Here is a 15,808-nt window from a genome sequence, read left to right on the forward strand (position 1 = left end):
CAGCCCCCATCAGCCCTGGCCTTCCTCCAGCGACCCCCTGGAGCCCCCCACCCCAGGGCTTTGGGGTCACACAGGGGATGGGACACTGAGCTCGAAGGGATGGGGCTCAGCCAGAGGGTCAGGGGCAAGCAAGGGTGGTGGTGGTGGTGGTTGGGGGGGTGGTTCTGGGGACTCCCCTCTCACAGCACCCCCATATTCCCTTTTGAAGAGAAGGAAAACGTCTAACTCAGCCTGGAGCCTGGCAGCCCATCCCTGTTCCTGCCCCAGCTCCTGCAGCCACCAGGGACAGGGACAGCTGAGGGTCTCTGCTCCCAGCCTGGCCTGGTCCTGACCTTCCACGCGGGCAGGAGGTGGCCCAGAGACCCTCCCAGCAGCACTGGCCCCCAGCAGGGCCCCTCTGGATGGAGCCCCAGCTCCCCCCAGGATCTGCAGCCAAGGGGCTCCTGCAGGCCCCAGGACACACGTGGACTTGGCTGAGCAGCCACAGTGGGAACTGCACAGGGACACTCCCAGGTCACCTCCTGCCAACCCTGCATGGGGGCTCTGGGGTGCCAGCCCTGGCCTCTCCCCTCCCCACAGCACCTGAAGGGGACCCAGAGCTCCTCCCTCGTGTCAGAGCTTCCCTGGCAGGTCCCCACCACCCCTCACCCCCCTGGGATCCACAGTGCCACCCCAGCACTGACACAATGCCAGTGTCACCCCCAGGGCCTTGGGGACACTGCAACCCCAGCACAAAGCAGTCAGGTGCCTCTTGGGGAGAAGCCAGGGCCTGGTGGACCCCAGCCCCTGCCCCTAAATAAAGCAATGCAGTCAAGCACTTCTTTACTCTTGGTCTTTCTTCTCCTTGAGGGAGAAAGGGGTGGGGACAGAGGGGACAGGGTGGTTGCTGTGGCCTGGGGAGCAGGTGAAGGCCAGGAGAGTCAATCCCTGTCAGACAAAGCTGGGAGGGCTCTGGAGGCATGAGCAGCTGTACAGAGCACAGCCAGCAGTGCCCTCTCTGCCTGTGACATGGCACCAGGGGACATGTGCAGCACGGGTCCCCCACCTCACCCAGGCACATGACACAGCCCTGGGCAGCCTCAGACAGGTCAAACTCTGCTGTCCTGAGCAGCTGCTCTGGGCAGAGCCACCACTGCTCTGCCACCTCAGTGACAAATCTGGCCCAGGGCTGTCCCCCAGAGCCACACTCTCCCTGGGGACAGCTGTGGATGCTCCTGTGATGTCCCCAGGGGCGTCACCCAGCAGAGCCAGCCTGGTGACACCTGGAGCTGTGACCAGGGGCTGGGGCCACAGCACTGGGGCCAAATGACCCCTCTGTGCCCAGGGGAGGGCACGAGGCACTGTCACAGCAAGGCACGGACTAAGCAAGGTGTGGCCAAGTCCCAGCCTGTCCCCAGGGCTCCTGAGGTGGCAGTGGGGCACAGGAGCAAGCCCCGTGCCCTGAGCAGAGTCCCTTGCTGGGAATGCAGCCACTCCCACCTCACTTGTGGCGCTTCTTCTTCTGCTCTTTGCGCTTCTGAGCCCTCACGTCCTTCTTGAGGCGGCTGTCGACCACCTTGAACTGGCCCTTGACGCCGGGGGGACGCCGCACCCGACGTCCCACGCCCTTCTTGGCCACCAGGTAGGTGACCTGGCGCTTCTCCTTGGCCAGCCCGGCCTTCTTGTAGATGCTGCAGCAGAAGGACAAAGGTCAGAGTGAGTTTGGGTGGGACAACACCGCGTCCCACCCCTCCTCTGGCTCTGCCACCCCCGGATCAGCCTGCCTGGGGACACAGAGCTGTCCCAGTGGCTGCAGGGACATGGCCCCAGCACGGCTCAGCCACAAAGGGATGAGCTGGATCCTGGCTTGGCCACTCACCGGCGCAGCTGGGCCACCTTCTCCCGCTCCGAGATGTCCACGGTGCTCACCACGGCCTCGGCCTTCTTCTTCATCTGCTCCAGCTTCTTCAGCATCTGGGGGACAGCCGGGAGGGACAGGGGGGTCAGAGGAGGGACAGGGGTTGGAGGAAGGATGGGGGATCAGAGGGGGTGGTCACCGGGTCACAGGAGAGACAGGGGAATTGGAAGAGGAATGGGGGGGAGGTCAGAGGTGGGACAGGGGGATCCGAGATGGGACAAGGGCAGGGGGGTCAGAAAAGGATGGGGAATCAGAGATGGGACAGAGGCATTGAGAAAGGGACAGGGAGGGTCAGAATAGGATGGGGAATCAGAGATGGGACACAGGGTCAGAGATGGGACAGGATGTCAGAAAAGGATGGGGTATCAGAGATGGGACAGGGGCATTGAAAAAGGGACAAAGGGATCAGAAAACGATGGGGTATCAGAGATGGGACGGGGGGTCAGAAAAGGATGGGGAATCAGAGATAGGACAGGGGCATTGAGAAAGGGACAAGGTGGTCAGAAAAGGATGGGGAATCAGAGATGGGACAGGGGCATCAGAGGAAGAACAGGGGGGTCAGAGGGAGCACTGAGGCCCTGGGAGAGGAGCCAGGCACCCCTGGGAGCCCACCCCCACTCACCCTCTTCTTCTTGCGGGCCTTGGCCTCTGCCACCTTCTTGATGGGCCGTGCGTTGATCTCCTTCCAGCGCTGCCGATAGGCCTCCACCGTCTGCCTGTCCACGGGCAGCTGCCGCCGCCGGTGCTGCCGCTCCTCCTCCGTGAACCACTCGGGCAGCTCCCCCTCCTCCTCGTTGTACGAGTACCTGGAGGGCCCAGGTGATGTGTGAGCAGGACATGGGGCCCCACTACACCTGTCCCTGCCAGGGAGCAAACCCTGCAGCCCCTGCAGCCCCCAGCTGGTACCTGTTGAAGGAGTCGTCGATGAGGTCCCGCCGGGCCTTTTTGGAGGAGACAATGACAGAGCCGAGGGCCAGGCCCTCTGCATCCAGGACTCTTTTCACTGTGGGACATGGCAAAGTTGGCCTGGCTGCAGCCCAAGAGGCAGGGAACAGCCCTGGGGAGCATGGTCTGTCCCTGTCCTCATCTCCTGTCCATCCTGAGGGACCCCCAGGTCTGTCCCTGCCTCCTGTCCTTCCTAAAGGACCCCCAGGTCTGTCCCTGCCTCCTGTCCATCCCGAGGGACCCCCAGGTCTGTCCCTGACCCCATCTCCTGTCCTTCCTAAAGGACCCCCAGGTCTGTCCCTGTCCCCATCTCCTGTCCTTCCTAAAGGACTCCCAGGTCTGTCCCTTCCTCCTGTCCATCCCGAAGGACCCCCAGGTCTGTCCCTACCTCCTGTCCATCCCAAGACACCTCCATGGCCCCCCACTCACCTGGCTTCTCAATAGGCACCACCTCGAAGCCACAGGGCTCGACACGGCCCCGCTTCTTCCCCACTGGTGCCAGTGGCCTGTGGAGACAAGTGGGCAGGGCTGCGGTCCCTCAGCTCTCCAGGACTGTGGAGCTGAAGGGACACCCAGACCCCCCTCAGCCCTCACCTCTCATCCTCACTGCTGCTGTCATCATCATCACTGCTCTGCTCCTCTTTAGCTTCTTCACTGGCATCAGGAGCTGGGGCTGCTGCAGGGCTAGGCTCAGCTGGAGCCTCCTCCTGAGCCACCTTCTTCTTCTTCTGCCCTTTCTTGGTTGTTTTGTCTGGGAATGGGAAGCACTGGGTGAGACAGAGCCAAGGCAGACCTTCCTCTAGAGATCCTGCTCATTAACACAGCACTAATGACAGCTCATTAGTGACAGAGGCTGGGAACACCCTCTGGTCTGGTGGGAGGTGTTCCTGCCCATGGCCAGGCTTGGAACTCTTTGAGATCCTTTCCAACCCCTTTCCATTCCATGCTGCTGCTTAGGGCAGCATTCCCACTGAGGCTGGACCAGGGCCCCACAGTGAGCTGTGGGACTGTCCCTCTGTGTCCCCTCACCTCTGTGAGCCTCACGCTGCTTCTCAGCCAACATCTGGGCCTGGCCCAGCTCCAGCTCCTCGTCTGCATCATCCTCAATGCCAGCGAAGGCGTCCTGGCATGGGGAACAGTGGGGTCAGCTCCAGGGCAGGCCTGGGGAGGGGGGTCAGCCCCAGGGATGGGGATCAGCCCCAAGGCAGGGGGATCAGCCCCAGGGATGGGGGATCAGCCCCAGGGATGGGGGGGATCAGCCCCAGGGATGGGGGATCAGCCTCAGGGATGGGGGATCAGCCCCAGGGATGGGGGATCAGCCCCAGGGATGGGGGATCGGCCCCAGGGATGGGGGATCGGCCCCAAGGCAGGGGGATCGGCCCCAAGGCAGGGGGATCGGCCCCAGGGATGGGGGATCGGCCCCAGGGATGGGGGATCGGCCCCAAGGCAGGGGGATCGGCCCCAAGGCAGGGGGATCGGCCCCAAGGCAGGGGGATCGGCTCCAGGGATGGGGGATCAGCCCCAGGGATGGGGATCGGCTCCAGGGATGGGGGATCGGCCCCAGGGATGGGGGATCGGCCCAGGGATGGGGATCGGCCCCAGGGATGGGGATCGGCCCCAGGGATGGGGGATCGGCCCCAGGGATGGGGGATCGGCCTCAGGGATGGGGGATCGGCCTCAGGGATGGAGGATCAGCCTCAGGGATGGAGATCAGCCCCAGGGCAGGGGGATCAGCCCCAGGGATGGGAGGATCAGCTCCAGGGATGGGGATCAGCCCCAGGGCAGGGGGGGATCAGCCCCAGGGCAGTGGGGGATCAGCCCCAGGGAGGGGTGGGGGTACCAGCCCCAGTGAGGGGTGGGGGTACCAGCCCCAGTGAGGGGTGGGGGTACCAGCCCCAGGGCGGTCCAGGGAAGCTGCTGGGGCTGAGGCTGCTCCATCATTCCTGCCCCACAAGTGGGACTCACCTTCCCAAACCACAGGTTGGTCTGTCGCTCCTCCAGCACCGACTTCTCCTCCAGGGGCACCAGCAGGGGATTTTCCACTTCCTGCCCTTCCTCCTCCTCTTCTTCCTTCTGCTTAAACTTTGTCCTGTGACCCGGAGCAGCAGGATCAGTGTTCCCAGCCCTGGCAGGGTCCTGGAGCTGCTCCCAGGGCAGCCCCAGCCCCAGGAGGTCTCTCCCCTCTCACCTCTTCCCCTGCTGCTCCCGCTGCAGCTTCCGCTGCCGGGCCTCGATCTCCAGCAGCTCCTCCGGGTCCAGGTCGCTGGCCAGGGACACATCATCCTCTTCATCGTGATCCGACACGTAAATGTCATCGTCCCCAGGGCTGATCTCCAGCAGGGCGTCAGCAGAGGCCATGTCCCCGCGGGACAGCTCATCCAGCAGCTACAGCACAGTCCACAGAGTCACTCAAGTGACACAAGTGACAAGGCGGGCCCTGCCTCACCCCGCTGTGCCCAGGAGCTCCCCACCCACCGGGGTCCTGTGGATGCTCTTCAAGGAGAACATGCTGGTGTCACCATCGTCGGCGATGGACACTCCAGGCAGGTCCATCTTCAGCTCCACACGCTCCCGCTGCTTCCTCTGCTCCTTCAGGATCTTCTTCTTCTTCCTGCACGAGGCAAAGGAATGAGGCCACACCGTCCCCATCACACACAAACACCCCAGAGGCTCAGCCCCTGCCACCCCACTGGCTGCACCCTGTGAGGGGTGCCCTGTGCTGGGACAGCCTGGAACACCTGCCTGGAGGAGCAGAGGAGCCCAAGGACCCCAAACCCACAAATCCCCCCAGCAGAGGGACAGGTTGACACTGCCACCCTCTGTCTCCATGGCTGCAACCCCATCTCTCCTCCTCTCTGTACCTCTTCAGCTCTGCCAGCTCCTTGGCCTTCATCTCTGCCAAGGCCAGCTCCACCTCCTCTTGCTCCTTCTCCTCCTCAGCAGCTGCAGCTTTCGCCTCCATCTTCTCCTTCTTCTCCTCCTCCCTGCCCTCCTCCTCCTCACCGGAGCTTAAGCTGCCAAAAGGAAGGAGCTCAGAGGAGCTGTGCTGGGGACAGGCCACCCCAGCCTGGGGACAGCCTATCCCAGCCTGGGGACAGCCCTGCTCCCTGGCCCTACTTGATATCCAACTCCTTCGCCTGCTCCTTCAGCTTCTTGGCCAGGAAGCGCCGCAGCTTTGTCCTCCAGTTCAGCAGGGCCCTGGGTGGGGTGGCAGCTGTCAGGGACAGCCAGCAGGGCCAGCTGGGGGGTGTGGCTGTCCCCCAGGCCCAGCTGGGGGGTGTGGCTGTCCCAGTGTCCCCCAGCACCTGAGCTCCTTGCGGCCCAGCACTCGGATGTCCCTGCAGCACTGGCGCAGCTCCTCCGTGGTGGAGCTGTGATTCTCCAGCTCCCCATCCCCCAGGGTTATCTGGCACAGGAAAAGGGATGGAAATTGAAATCCCAGCCTCCCCTCCACAGGACAGGCACAGGGAGTCCTTGCAGGCACTCACCTCGTTGGCCTTGGAGAGGAAGTCCACGGGGTTGGCAGCCTTAAGGAAGTCCATGAGGGTGAAGCGGTGGTACAGGGTGGTGTCACCCTCGGCGTAGCCTTCGGCCTGCGGGGAAAAGGGGCTGTGGCAGCCAGGGCAGGGGACAGACAGACAGACAGACAGCACCAGCCCTGAGCAGTGCATGGGGTCACCTTACTCATGTCTTGCTGCAGTGGCCACCTAAAAATGCCTGCAGGTTGTTCTCAAGGACTTTGGAAATTGTTTCCAACCTCAGCCTGACCTAAATCAAGTCACCAGCCCCAGCCCAGACACCAGAGCTGGCAATGGCAGGCTTGTGCCAGCTCTGTGCTGAGCTGAGAGCACCTGACACAGATTTACTGTCCTAAAGCCACCTCAGAGAGCCACAAACTCTGTGCTCAACCCCTGCTGGGTTTAACTTACCCAGTCCCAACCTCACAATTCCCACTTCAGTGACTTTAGGGCTCCAAACCTCCCACAAACTGGCTTTTCCAACACTTCCCATCCCAAAATCTTGCATTCTTCTAGACAATTTTAATTCTCACACCCTCTTTAGGCACAATCCCATCTGTGTCTGGGCTTGCTCATACCTTGGGCTTCTTTTTGCTGACCAGCTCACTGACAGACTTGGTGACAACCTCCACATCCTTGAAGGCATATTTGGGGTCAAAAAACTTGCTGTCAATTTTGTCTGGAGCCTGATAACCTGGGATGGAGAAATGAGAGCCATGAGAGACATTGCTCTGGGACAGAGGGATCAGAACCACCTAGAATGGAGGAATCAGAGCCATTCCTTCTGGGATGGTGGGATCAGAGCTATTTCTCTGGGGAGAGAGGGCTCAGAGCCATTCCACTGTCCCAGGAAGAATCAGAACCATCAAAACCATTCCTCCTAGGATGGAGGAATCCCAGCCAGGAGAACCATTCCTCCCAGGATGAAGGCATCAGAGCCACTACTGCTGGGATGGAGGGATCAGAACCATTCCTGCTGGGATGGAGATCAGAGCCATCCAGAATGGAGGGATCAGAACCATTCCTGCTGGGATGGAGGGATCAGAGCTACTTCTCTGGGGGGAGAGAGCTCAGAGCCATTCCACTGTCCCAGGAAAAATTAAAACCATCAAAATCATTCCTCCTAGGATGGAGGGATCAGAACCACTCCTGCTGGGATGGAGGGATCAGAACCACCAGCAGGTTCTCCCAGCCCCATCCCAGCCCCTCCAGGCCCCCTGGCTGCTCACCCTGGCACACCACAAAGATCTCAGCAGACTCATTGCGGGAGGCCTGGGGCTTGGTGGCCTGGACCTTCTGGAAGAACTGCTGGAAGATCCACATGAGGGGCTGGTAATCCCGGGAACGGAACACCTTGGTGATGAACCAGCCACCCTTGCACAGGAACTCACAGGCCAGCTTCAGGGCCATGAGGGTCAGGTTGGCTGCAGCAGGAGAGAACAGGGAATGAGAGAGTGAGGGAGAGACTCTTCTCTGGGAGGATAGAGAGGGACTGGAATGGGTTTCCCAGAGAAGCTGTGGCTGCCCCATCCCCAAGGTTGGATGGGGCTTGGAGCAGCCTGTGACAAGGGAAGGTGTTCCTGCCCATGGCAGGGGTGGCTCTGGATGGGCTTTAAGGTCCCTCCCAAGCCACAGCAGCCCAGAACTCTCGAGCTGCCCCTGTGTCCCCACCCTGGGAGTAGGCATCGTGCACCCAGCTGGCTCCCACGTTGGGCGCTCCATCGTTCAGCACCACGTCCACCTTCCACGTCTGCAGCTCCTTGCGCAGGGCCTGTGGGACAGGGACACCCATTTGTCCCTCAGGAGGACCCCAGCCCACCCCCTGTGACCCCCCTGCCACCACAGGGACCTGCAGGGCCCCAGGTGACCCCGGGGCCGTACCTGGCGGCACTTCTCAGTGGTGATGTCCTCCTGCAGGGTCACCACGTTGGGAATGGGCTTGATGGGCACCAAATCCACCCCTGGTTGAAGAAACACAGCAAAGCCCCTCAGAAGGGGCTCCAGCCCATCCCAAGTGGCTTCCCCACCCAGCCCCCCCTTCTGCCAGGATCCCCTCTGTCTGTCACAGCCAGGGACCGTCCCCAGCTCCTGCCAAACTCACCGATGATCAGGCTGGACACCGGCATGAACTTGGAGGCCACCTGGAGCCTGGGAAGAACAGAGAGGAGCAGAGCTGAGCATGGCCCCAGCAGAGCTCCCAGTCTGGCACTGTGCCCCCAGGAGCCCAGCAGAGCTCTCAGCTGGGCACTGTGCTCCCAGCAGAGCTCCCAGCCTGGCACTGTGCTGCCAGCAGAGCTCCCAGCCTGGGCACTGTGCTCCCAGCAGAGGTCCCAGCTGGGCACTGTGCTCCCAGCAGAGCTCCCAGCCTGGCACTGTGCTGCCAGCAGAGCTCCCAGCCTGGCACTGTGCTCCCAGCAGAGCTCCCAGCTGGGCACTGTGCTCCCAGCAGAGCTCTCAGCTGGGCACTGTGCTCCTAGCAGAGCTCCCAGCCAGGCACTGTGCTCCCAGCAGAGCTCTCAGCTGGGCACTGTGCCCCCAGGAGCCCAGCAGAGCTCCCAGCCTGGCACTGTGCTCCCAGCAGAGCTCTCAGCCTGGCACTGTGCTCCCAGCAGAGCTCCCAGCCTGGCACTGTGCTCCCAGCAGAGCTCCCAGCCTGGCACTGTGCCCCCAGGAGCCCAGCAGAGCTCTCAGCTGGGCACTGTGCTCCTAGCAGAGCTCTCAGCCTGGCACTGTGCCCCCAGGAGCCCAGCAGAGCTCCCAGCCTGGCACTGTGCCCCCAGGGTTGGGCACAGAGCACAGGGACAGCACCGGGCCTGCTGCTGGCACTGTGGTGGTGAGACATAAACTTTTAGGAATGTAGGGATTTTAGAGGAGCTTCATTGGAGTTTATTAAAATAAATGGGTAGGCCTTGATGAAGTTAAGACTTAGTAGTTATAGTAGTTAACTAATAATTGATTGCTTGTCAATAAAATGTTTGGTTAGCTGGGTTTGTAATGAAGAATACAGAAACTGATAAATGACTTTTAGGAACATAAGACAATTGTGAACTCCTTTGTTCTGAAACCAATTGAAGATGGGGAATGGGAGTTCTATCAAGTGTTCATTTGTCATGTTTGCATTGAAAAGGCAGAAAGGTCAATACGAGGAAGACTTCATTTACTTCCTCATTTTGGGACCCCTCTCCATGAAAGGGACCACCGACCCATGTCAAGGAACAAACTATGCATGCTTAATAGCTTTTGAACTAATTGCCATGCTTAATAGCTTTTGAACTAATTGCCATGCTTAATGGCTTTTGAACTAATTACCATGGAAATGGGATGTACCAAAGTTATGAATACCAATTTGTATTTTGGGTATTCAATACCTGTACAGATAAAAGGACTCTGTAATCACCTGTAAATTGCAGTGTGTATTTGGGAGTTATCCCACAATAAACACACTCTTTCTAACTCTAAACTGATAAACAGTTTTTGTCTGTCACAGTTGGATATCACTACTAGATCAATATCCATATTGGGGATGGGACGTACCAAAGTTATGAATGTGCATTTGTATTTTGGGTACTCAATATTTGTACAGATAAAAGGACTCTGTAATCACCTGTAAATCACAGTGTGTATTTGGGAGTTATCCCACAATAAACACACTCTTTCTAACTCTAAACTGCTAGAGAGTCTTTGTCCATCCCAGTTGACATCAGTACTAGATCCATATCCGTATCTCCAATAACTCAGAGGCCTGTCCCACTCACCAGCCGCCGGGGGCCGCACACAGGTCCAGCAGGGCCCGGGCCTTCTGCAGGAACTGGAATTTGCGATTGAGCTGCAGCAGCTTGAAGGAGGAGCGGGAGCGGAAGCCTGGGGGCAGCAGGAGGGTGGTTCTGGGGGTGCCCGGGGCTGCAGCGCCCCCATCCCCAGCGCCGGGCACGGCCCTCACCCGTCTCCTTGGCCAGGTGGTAGAACTTGTCCCGCCGGCTCTTGCCCAGTTTGCTTTTCTTGCCCATGGTGGTGCTGGGGCAGCCCCTGGGGGGGCTGGGATGTGCTGTCAGCTGAGGGCTCGGGCCTGGGGGGACACGGGGCTGAGGGGGGGCCTGGGGTCCCCGAAGAGCCCTGGCCTCTCTAAATGTTCCTTCAGTGTCTCCAGTGTCCCCTCCAGTGCTCCTGTATCTCTCCAGCTCTCTGTCAGTGGTCCCCGTGATACCCCTGGGTGCCCCTCCAGCTCCTCCCTCACTGCTCTCCCAGTACCCTCCCAATGCTCCTCCAGTGTTCCTCCCCCAGAGCCCTTCCAATGCCCCTCCAGTTCCTCCCTCACTGCCTTCCAATGCCCCCCCCCCAGTGCCCCTCCAGTTCCTCCCTCACTGCCCTCCCAGTACCCCCCCAGTACTCTCCCAGTACCCCCCACTGCCCTTCCAGATCCTCCATCTCTGCCCTCCCAGTGCCCTTCCAGTTCCTCCCTCACCGCCCCTCCAGTTCCTCTCCCAGTGCCCTCCCAATGCCCCTCCAGTTCCTCCCTCACCGCCTCCCCAGTACCCTCCCAGTGCCCCTCCAGTTCCTCTCCCAGTACCCTCCCAGTGCGCCCCCAGTACACTCCAGTTCCTCCCTCACTGCCCCCCAGCGCCCCCTCACCGCTCCCGCCATTGCCCCCTCAGGCCCACCCGCACCCGCTGCCCCCGCGGCGCATCCCGGCCCCGCTGTTCTCCTGAAGCCTCCGAACACCCGTACTCAACGCCCCCCCGTACCCCCTTCCCCCGCCCGACCCCGACCCCGACCCCGATCCAGACCCTGATCCTGATCCCGGTCCCGCCGCGTGCCCGCACCGCCTTCCCGGCGTGCCCTGCGCGCACACGCAGCTTCCGCTTCCTCCTGCTCTGGCCGCCATTTTGAGAGTGGCGCGCCCCTCCTCCGCAGCCTGCGGGCGGAAGAAGGAGAAGGATAACGGGTCCCTCGGAGGTGCAGTGAACAACAACGGGCTCTCTCGGTGCCGCGATCACAACCGTGTCCGTCCCCTCGGTGCTTTACCCACGGTCATGTCATCTTTGACCGCTCCAAGATGGCAGCGCAGTCCCAACATGAGTGACTGCGCATGCGCACTACGCCGCCCGATGTTTTTCCGGAAAAGGAAGTGACGCCATCAAGCCGGGCGGCAGGGCCCGGGCAGCGGAAGGCGGCGGCCGCCATCTTTGTTGGGGCCCTATGCCGGCGGAGAAGATGGCGCTGGACGGGCCCGAGCAGGTGCGGGCGGGCCGGACCGGGCTGGGGGAACCCGCGGAGCTCGGGGAGGCACTCGGGGCGCTTCGGTCTGCCCCGGGCTGTGCTGCGGCCGGGGCTGCTCGGGGCCTGGCAGCAGCATGACTCGGCGGGTCTGGGGAAGGCAGCGGAGCCTGAGCGGCGGGACGGGACCGGGATCGGGACCGGGACCGGGATCGGGAGACGGGAGTGGGATTGGGACCGGGACCGGGATCGGGGGGCTCGCAGGGGAACGGGAGCTGAGGCTGCTGTGGGCACCTGGGGTATCCAGGACTCGGCTCGGGGGTGTCGGGCAGGGAGTGAGGGGAGGGAAGGGACACTCGGGACGGGGCACGGGGGACTGGGACCGGGATGGGAGGGCGAAAAGAGGAGCCAGGAGTCGGCCCGGCGGTGGTGATGGGGAAATCGGGTTAGGGAATTAAGGCCGGCGGGGTGTGGGGGGTGTGGATGGCGCTGAGCTCTGCTGTCCCAGATGGAGATGGACGACGGGAAGGGCGGCTCGGGGCTCCGGCAGTATTACCTGTCCAAGATCGAGGAGCTGCAGGTGAGCACAGCTGCGGGGGACACCGGGACCGTGTCACTGTGCTTCCGACCGGGATGGTGTGCCCGTGTCCCTGCCCGTGTCCCAGGGCTGTGGGCAGGCAGGACCCTCCCTGGGGGCTCTGGGGACACGAGCTGGGGCTGTGCTCTGAGCTGGAGGTTGCTCCTGTCCAGGTCCCTGTCCCAGCTGCCAGAGGGCAGGGATGGATGGGATATTGGGAATTGGGAATTGTTCCCTGAGAGGGTGGGCAGCCCCTGGCACAGGGTGCCCAGAGCAGCTGGGGCTGCCCCTGGATCCCTGGCAGTGTCCAAGGCCAGGTGGGATGGGGCTTGGAGCAGCCTGGGACAGTGGGAGGTGTCCCTGCCATGGCAGGAGAGGGATGAGATGAGCTTTGAGATCTTTTCCAACACAAACCATTCCACAATTCCCTGTGCTGGGTGTGCCTGAGCCCAAGGCCTCTCAGCAGAGCCTTTCCCTGCAGCTCATCGTGAACGAGAAGAGCCAGAACCTGCGGCGGCTGCAGGCGCAGAGGAACGAGCTCAACGCCAAGGGTAGGGGCTGCAGCTCCTCCTGCTCATCTGGAGCTGGGCCTGGGAGCTCTGGGTTGGGCTTTGAAGGGCTCTGGGCTGGTCTTTGGTTGGTTCTGGGCTGGGCTTTGCAGGGCTCTGGGGGCTCTGGGCTGCGCCTTGGGGCTGCAGCTCCCAGGCTGGAGCTGAGCTGTCCCTCTGCAGTGCGGCTGCTGCGGGAGGAGCTGCAGCTGCTGCAGGAGCAGGGATCCTACGTGGGAGAGGTGGTGAGAGCCATGGACAAGAAGAAGGTGCTGGTCAAGGTACGAGGTGACAGGGCTGCGCTGGGGACAGCCCCGTGTCCCCAGGGGATGGGACAGCTCGGGGATGTGGGGTGGGAGCTCCTTGTGCAGAGGAGCTCGTTGGGATGGCTCTGCTGGGCCTGGGGCTGCCCTGGGGTGTGCAGTGGGGTTGGAGCTCCTGGCTCCCCCCAGGCCTTGGGGATGTCCCTCAGCAGGGAATTCCCAGGGAAACAACTCCTGGGGGTCTTTGCTCCTTTACAGGTGCACCCAGAGGGGAAGTTCGTGGTGGATGTGGACAAGAACATCGACATCAATGATGTGAGTGCCCCAGGGCTGTGGGGGGACACCCCAGGGCCGGCAGGGACACCCCAGGGCTGGCAGGGACACTCCCCTGCGTGCTGTCCCCACAGGTGACCCCCAACTGCCGCGTGGCGCTGCGCAACGACAGCTACACCCTGCACAAGATCCTGCCCAACAAGGTGGACCCGCTGGTGTCCCTCATGATGGTGGAGAAGGTCCCAGACTCCACCTACGAGATGATCGGGGGCCTGGACAAGCAGATCAAGGAGATCAAGGAGGTCATCGAGCTGCCCGTGAAGCACCCGGAGCTCTTTGAGGCGCTGGGCATTGCCCAGCCCAAGGCAAGTTCTGCTCTGGGGGGCCCTGGGCTGGGCTGTGCCCCAGGCAGGCTCTGAGGGGCCCTGTGGCCGTTGCAGGGGGTGCTGCTCTACGGCCCCCCCGGCACGGGGAAGACGCTGCTGGCGCGGGCCGTGGCCCACCACACCGACTGCACCTTCATCCGCGTCTCGGGCTCCGAGCTGGTGCAGAAGTTCATCGGGGAAGGTACCGTGTCTGTGTCCCTCTATGAGCCTGTCAGGGCAGGTACTGTGTCTGTGTCCCTCTGTGAGCCTGTCAGGGCAGGTACCGTGTCTGTGTCCCTCTGTGAGCCTGTCAGGGCAGGTACCGTGTCTGTGTCCCTGTCAGGGCAGGTACCATGTCTGTGTCCCTCTGTGAACCTGTCAGGGACCCTCAGCCAGTCCTGAGTTGGCAGACAAGGGGGAGACACTCTCTGTGCCCCGAGGGTACTGAGGGCGCCTGGGCTGGTCACCTTTGCAGCAGAAGAGACACCAGAGACATTAGTAGAAGATAAAGGGCTGACTCTTAGCAGGGGTTAATCCAAGGTTTTATTCCAGGAGTCCCAAAGGAACCCCTACACCTCAGGGGGCTCCTGCCAAGAGCCCCGGGAGACGTGCCAAGGTTACATTTAAAGGGAGGTGGAAACCCAAAGTAGATGACATTTTACCAACCAATGAGTGACCCTAAGGGATGGGTACTGGGGGATAGACATTTAGGACAGCGTTAATTTTCCTATTTAAATATAGGTTAGCCTATAGGCCAACCCTTGGCCTCTGGCTAATCACTCAAGGACCTGGACTGAAGCTTCTGGATGGAGGGGATTGGATGCTGAGTGATTGACAGAGAGCCAGGGTGGGGGTTTGGGGATGATCTCATCCAGGGAGAGGGATAACACAGGTAAAGGGAGGGGGGTACAGTCTGGGATAAACCATTTGGGAAAATATGGGGATACAAAAACAAAACTACCTCAAAGTACTACAAAGTATAAAAACACACTACAACGGTACCGGGGTGGCTCTGGGGCTCCTGGGGCTGCATGGGCTCGGTGCCAGGCTGTGCCAGGCTGAGCCCTGTGCCTGCAGGGGCCCGCATGGTGCGGGAGCTGTTTGTGATGGCGCGGGAGCACGCGCCCTCCATCATCTTCATGGACGAGATCGACTCCATCGGCTCCTCCCGCCTGGAGGGCGGCTCCGGCGGCGACAGCGAGGTGCAGCGCACCATGCTTGAGCTCCTCAACCAGCTCGACGGCTTCGAGGCCACCAAGAACATCAAGGTAGAGGGGCTGGCCCTGCCTGGGGTCCTGCCAGCCCTGCAGTGCCCGGGGTGGTGACAGCTGTGCCCCTGTCCCCTGTGCAGGTGATCATGGCCACCAACAGGATCGACATCCTGGACTCGGCCCTGCTGCGCCCCGGCCGCATCGACAGGAAAATCGAATTCCCCCCTCCCAATGAGGAGGTACCAGAGCCACCCCCTACTGTCCCTGCTGTCCCCAACCTCTCCCTGGGAGCCATTCCCGGGCTCCAACCCTCCCTGTGCCCCTGCTCCAGGCCCGCCTGGACATCCTCAAGATCCACTCGCGGAAGATGAACCTGACCCGGGGCATCAACCTGCGGAAAATCGCGGAGCTGATGCCGGGGGCCTCGGGGGCTGAGGTGAAGGTGAGCTGGGGACTCTGGGGACATGGGGCTGCCACGGGGGCTGCCGTGGGGGCACTGGCTGATGCTCTCCCCTCCTGTCCCCTCAGGGTGTGTGCACAGAGGCAGGGATGTATGCACTGAGGGAGAGGAGAGTGCACGTCACACAGGAGGACTTCGAGATGGCCGTGGCCAAGGTGGGTGCTAGGGGAGAGGTGACACTGGGGGCACAAAGTGTCCTGGGTGGTGTTTACCAGGATCACAGACATGGGGGTTGTCACCACGGGAGTGACATGGGAGAGGCTGCTGAGCCCTCCCTGTGCAGGGCTGTTGGGGTGGTCTTGGGGTGTTTTTGGGGTAATTAACACCCAATTTGGGCACTGAATGTTGGACCCACCCCTGTTCCCTCCCCCAGGTGATGCAGAAGGACAGTGAGAAGAACATGTCTATCAAGAAGCTGTGGAAGTAATGGTGAGGCTGGAGCTGCTCCCTCTGTGCTGTCAATAAAGAGCTGCTGTGGCCAGGCCTGGGTGCTGAGTTGGGGACTGATTTGGGTATGGGGTGGGGGCTGCAGGACAC

General features: G+C 61.5%; 2 protein-coding genes across 3 annotated transcripts; one reads left to right on the forward strand and one right to left on the reverse strand.

Annotated features, from left to right (window-relative positions):
* Positions 1-818: 818 nt before the first annotated feature.
* Positions 819-11,183, reverse strand: FTSJ3 (FtsJ RNA 2'-O-methyltransferase 3). 2 transcript variants are annotated; one of them, XM_054649803.2, is made up of 22 exons: positions 11,145-11,183; positions 10,301-10,426; positions 10,116-10,221; positions 8,462-8,508; positions 8,242-8,321; positions 8,032-8,131; positions 7,590-7,784; positions 6,939-7,054; positions 6,331-6,435; positions 6,148-6,248; positions 5,960-6,040; positions 5,704-5,856; positions 5,318-5,453; positions 5,031-5,227; positions 4,808-4,931; positions 3,872-3,965; positions 3,437-3,593; positions 3,272-3,348; positions 2,804-2,900; positions 2,520-2,703; positions 1,859-1,953; positions 819-1,670 (listed from the first exon to the last, which is right to left on the reverse strand). In XM_054649803.2, the coding sequence occupies exons 2-22, from the start codon at positions 10,365-10,367 to the stop codon at positions 1,481-1,483; spliced, it is 2,502 nt and encodes an 833-aa protein (XP_054505778.2). In that variant the 5' UTR covers positions 10,368-10,426; positions 11,145-11,183; the 3' UTR covers positions 819-1,480. The 2 variants fall into 2 exon arrangements, 1 of the variants encoding a protein (XP_054505778.2); XR_013185313.1 differs by lacking the exons at positions 2,804-2,900; positions 11,145-11,183 and having other exon boundaries at positions 1,617-1,670; positions 10,301-10,624.
* Positions 11,184-11,441: 258 nt separating this feature from the next.
* PSMC5 (proteasome 26S subunit, ATPase 5) lies at positions 11,442-15,754 on the forward strand. Its single transcript, XM_054649881.2, has 12 exons — positions 11,442-11,595; positions 12,083-12,154; positions 12,633-12,702; positions 12,883-12,980; positions 13,221-13,277; positions 13,370-13,600; positions 13,676-13,802; positions 14,678-14,868; positions 14,952-15,050; positions 15,143-15,253; positions 15,340-15,426; positions 15,645-15,754. The coding sequence occupies exons 1-12, from the start codon at positions 11,557-11,559 to the stop codon at positions 15,696-15,698; spliced, it is 1,236 nt and encodes a 411-aa protein (XP_054505856.1). The 5' UTR covers positions 11,442-11,556; the 3' UTR covers positions 15,699-15,754.
* The last annotated feature ends 54 nt before the right edge of the window (positions 15,755-15,808 follow it).

Source organism: Agelaius phoeniceus, chromosome 26 (assembly GCF_051311805.1).
Source record: "Agelaius phoeniceus isolate bAgePho1 chromosome 26, bAgePho1.hap1, whole genome shotgun sequence".
Taxonomy (NCBI): domain Eukaryota; kingdom Metazoa; phylum Chordata; class Aves; order Passeriformes; family Icteridae; genus Agelaius; species Agelaius phoeniceus.

What these genes read in the sequence shown, in the direction of transcription:
- FTSJ3 (XM_054649803.2), bottom strand. Translation starts at nt 10,367, where the DNA reads ATGGGCAAGAAAAGCAAACTGGGCAAGAGCCGGCGGGACAAGTTCTAC. An exon ending in AGAGCATCCACAGGACCCCG is followed by an intron (nt 5,228 to 5,317) that starts GTGGGTGGGGAG and finishes ACTGTGCTGTAG; the next exon opens with CTGCTGGATGAGCTGTCCCG. An exon ending in AAGGTGGCCCAGCTGCGCCG is followed by an intron (nt 1,671 to 1,858) that starts GTGAGTGGCCAA and finishes CTTCTGCTGCAG; the next exon opens with CATCTACAAGAAGGCCGGGC.
- PSMC5 (XM_054649881.2), top strand. Translation starts at nt 11,557, where the DNA reads ATGCCGGCGGAGAAGATGGCGCTGGACGGGCCCGAGCAG. An exon ending in CGCTGGACGGGCCCGAGCAG is followed by an intron (nt 11,596 to 12,082) that starts GTGCGGGCGGGC and finishes CTGCTGTCCCAG; the next exon opens with ATGGAGATGGACGACGGGAA. An exon ending in AGAAGAAGGTGCTGGTCAAG is followed by an intron (nt 12,981 to 13,220) that starts GTACGAGGTGAC and finishes GCTCCTTTACAG; the next exon opens with GTGCACCCAGAGGGGAAGTT.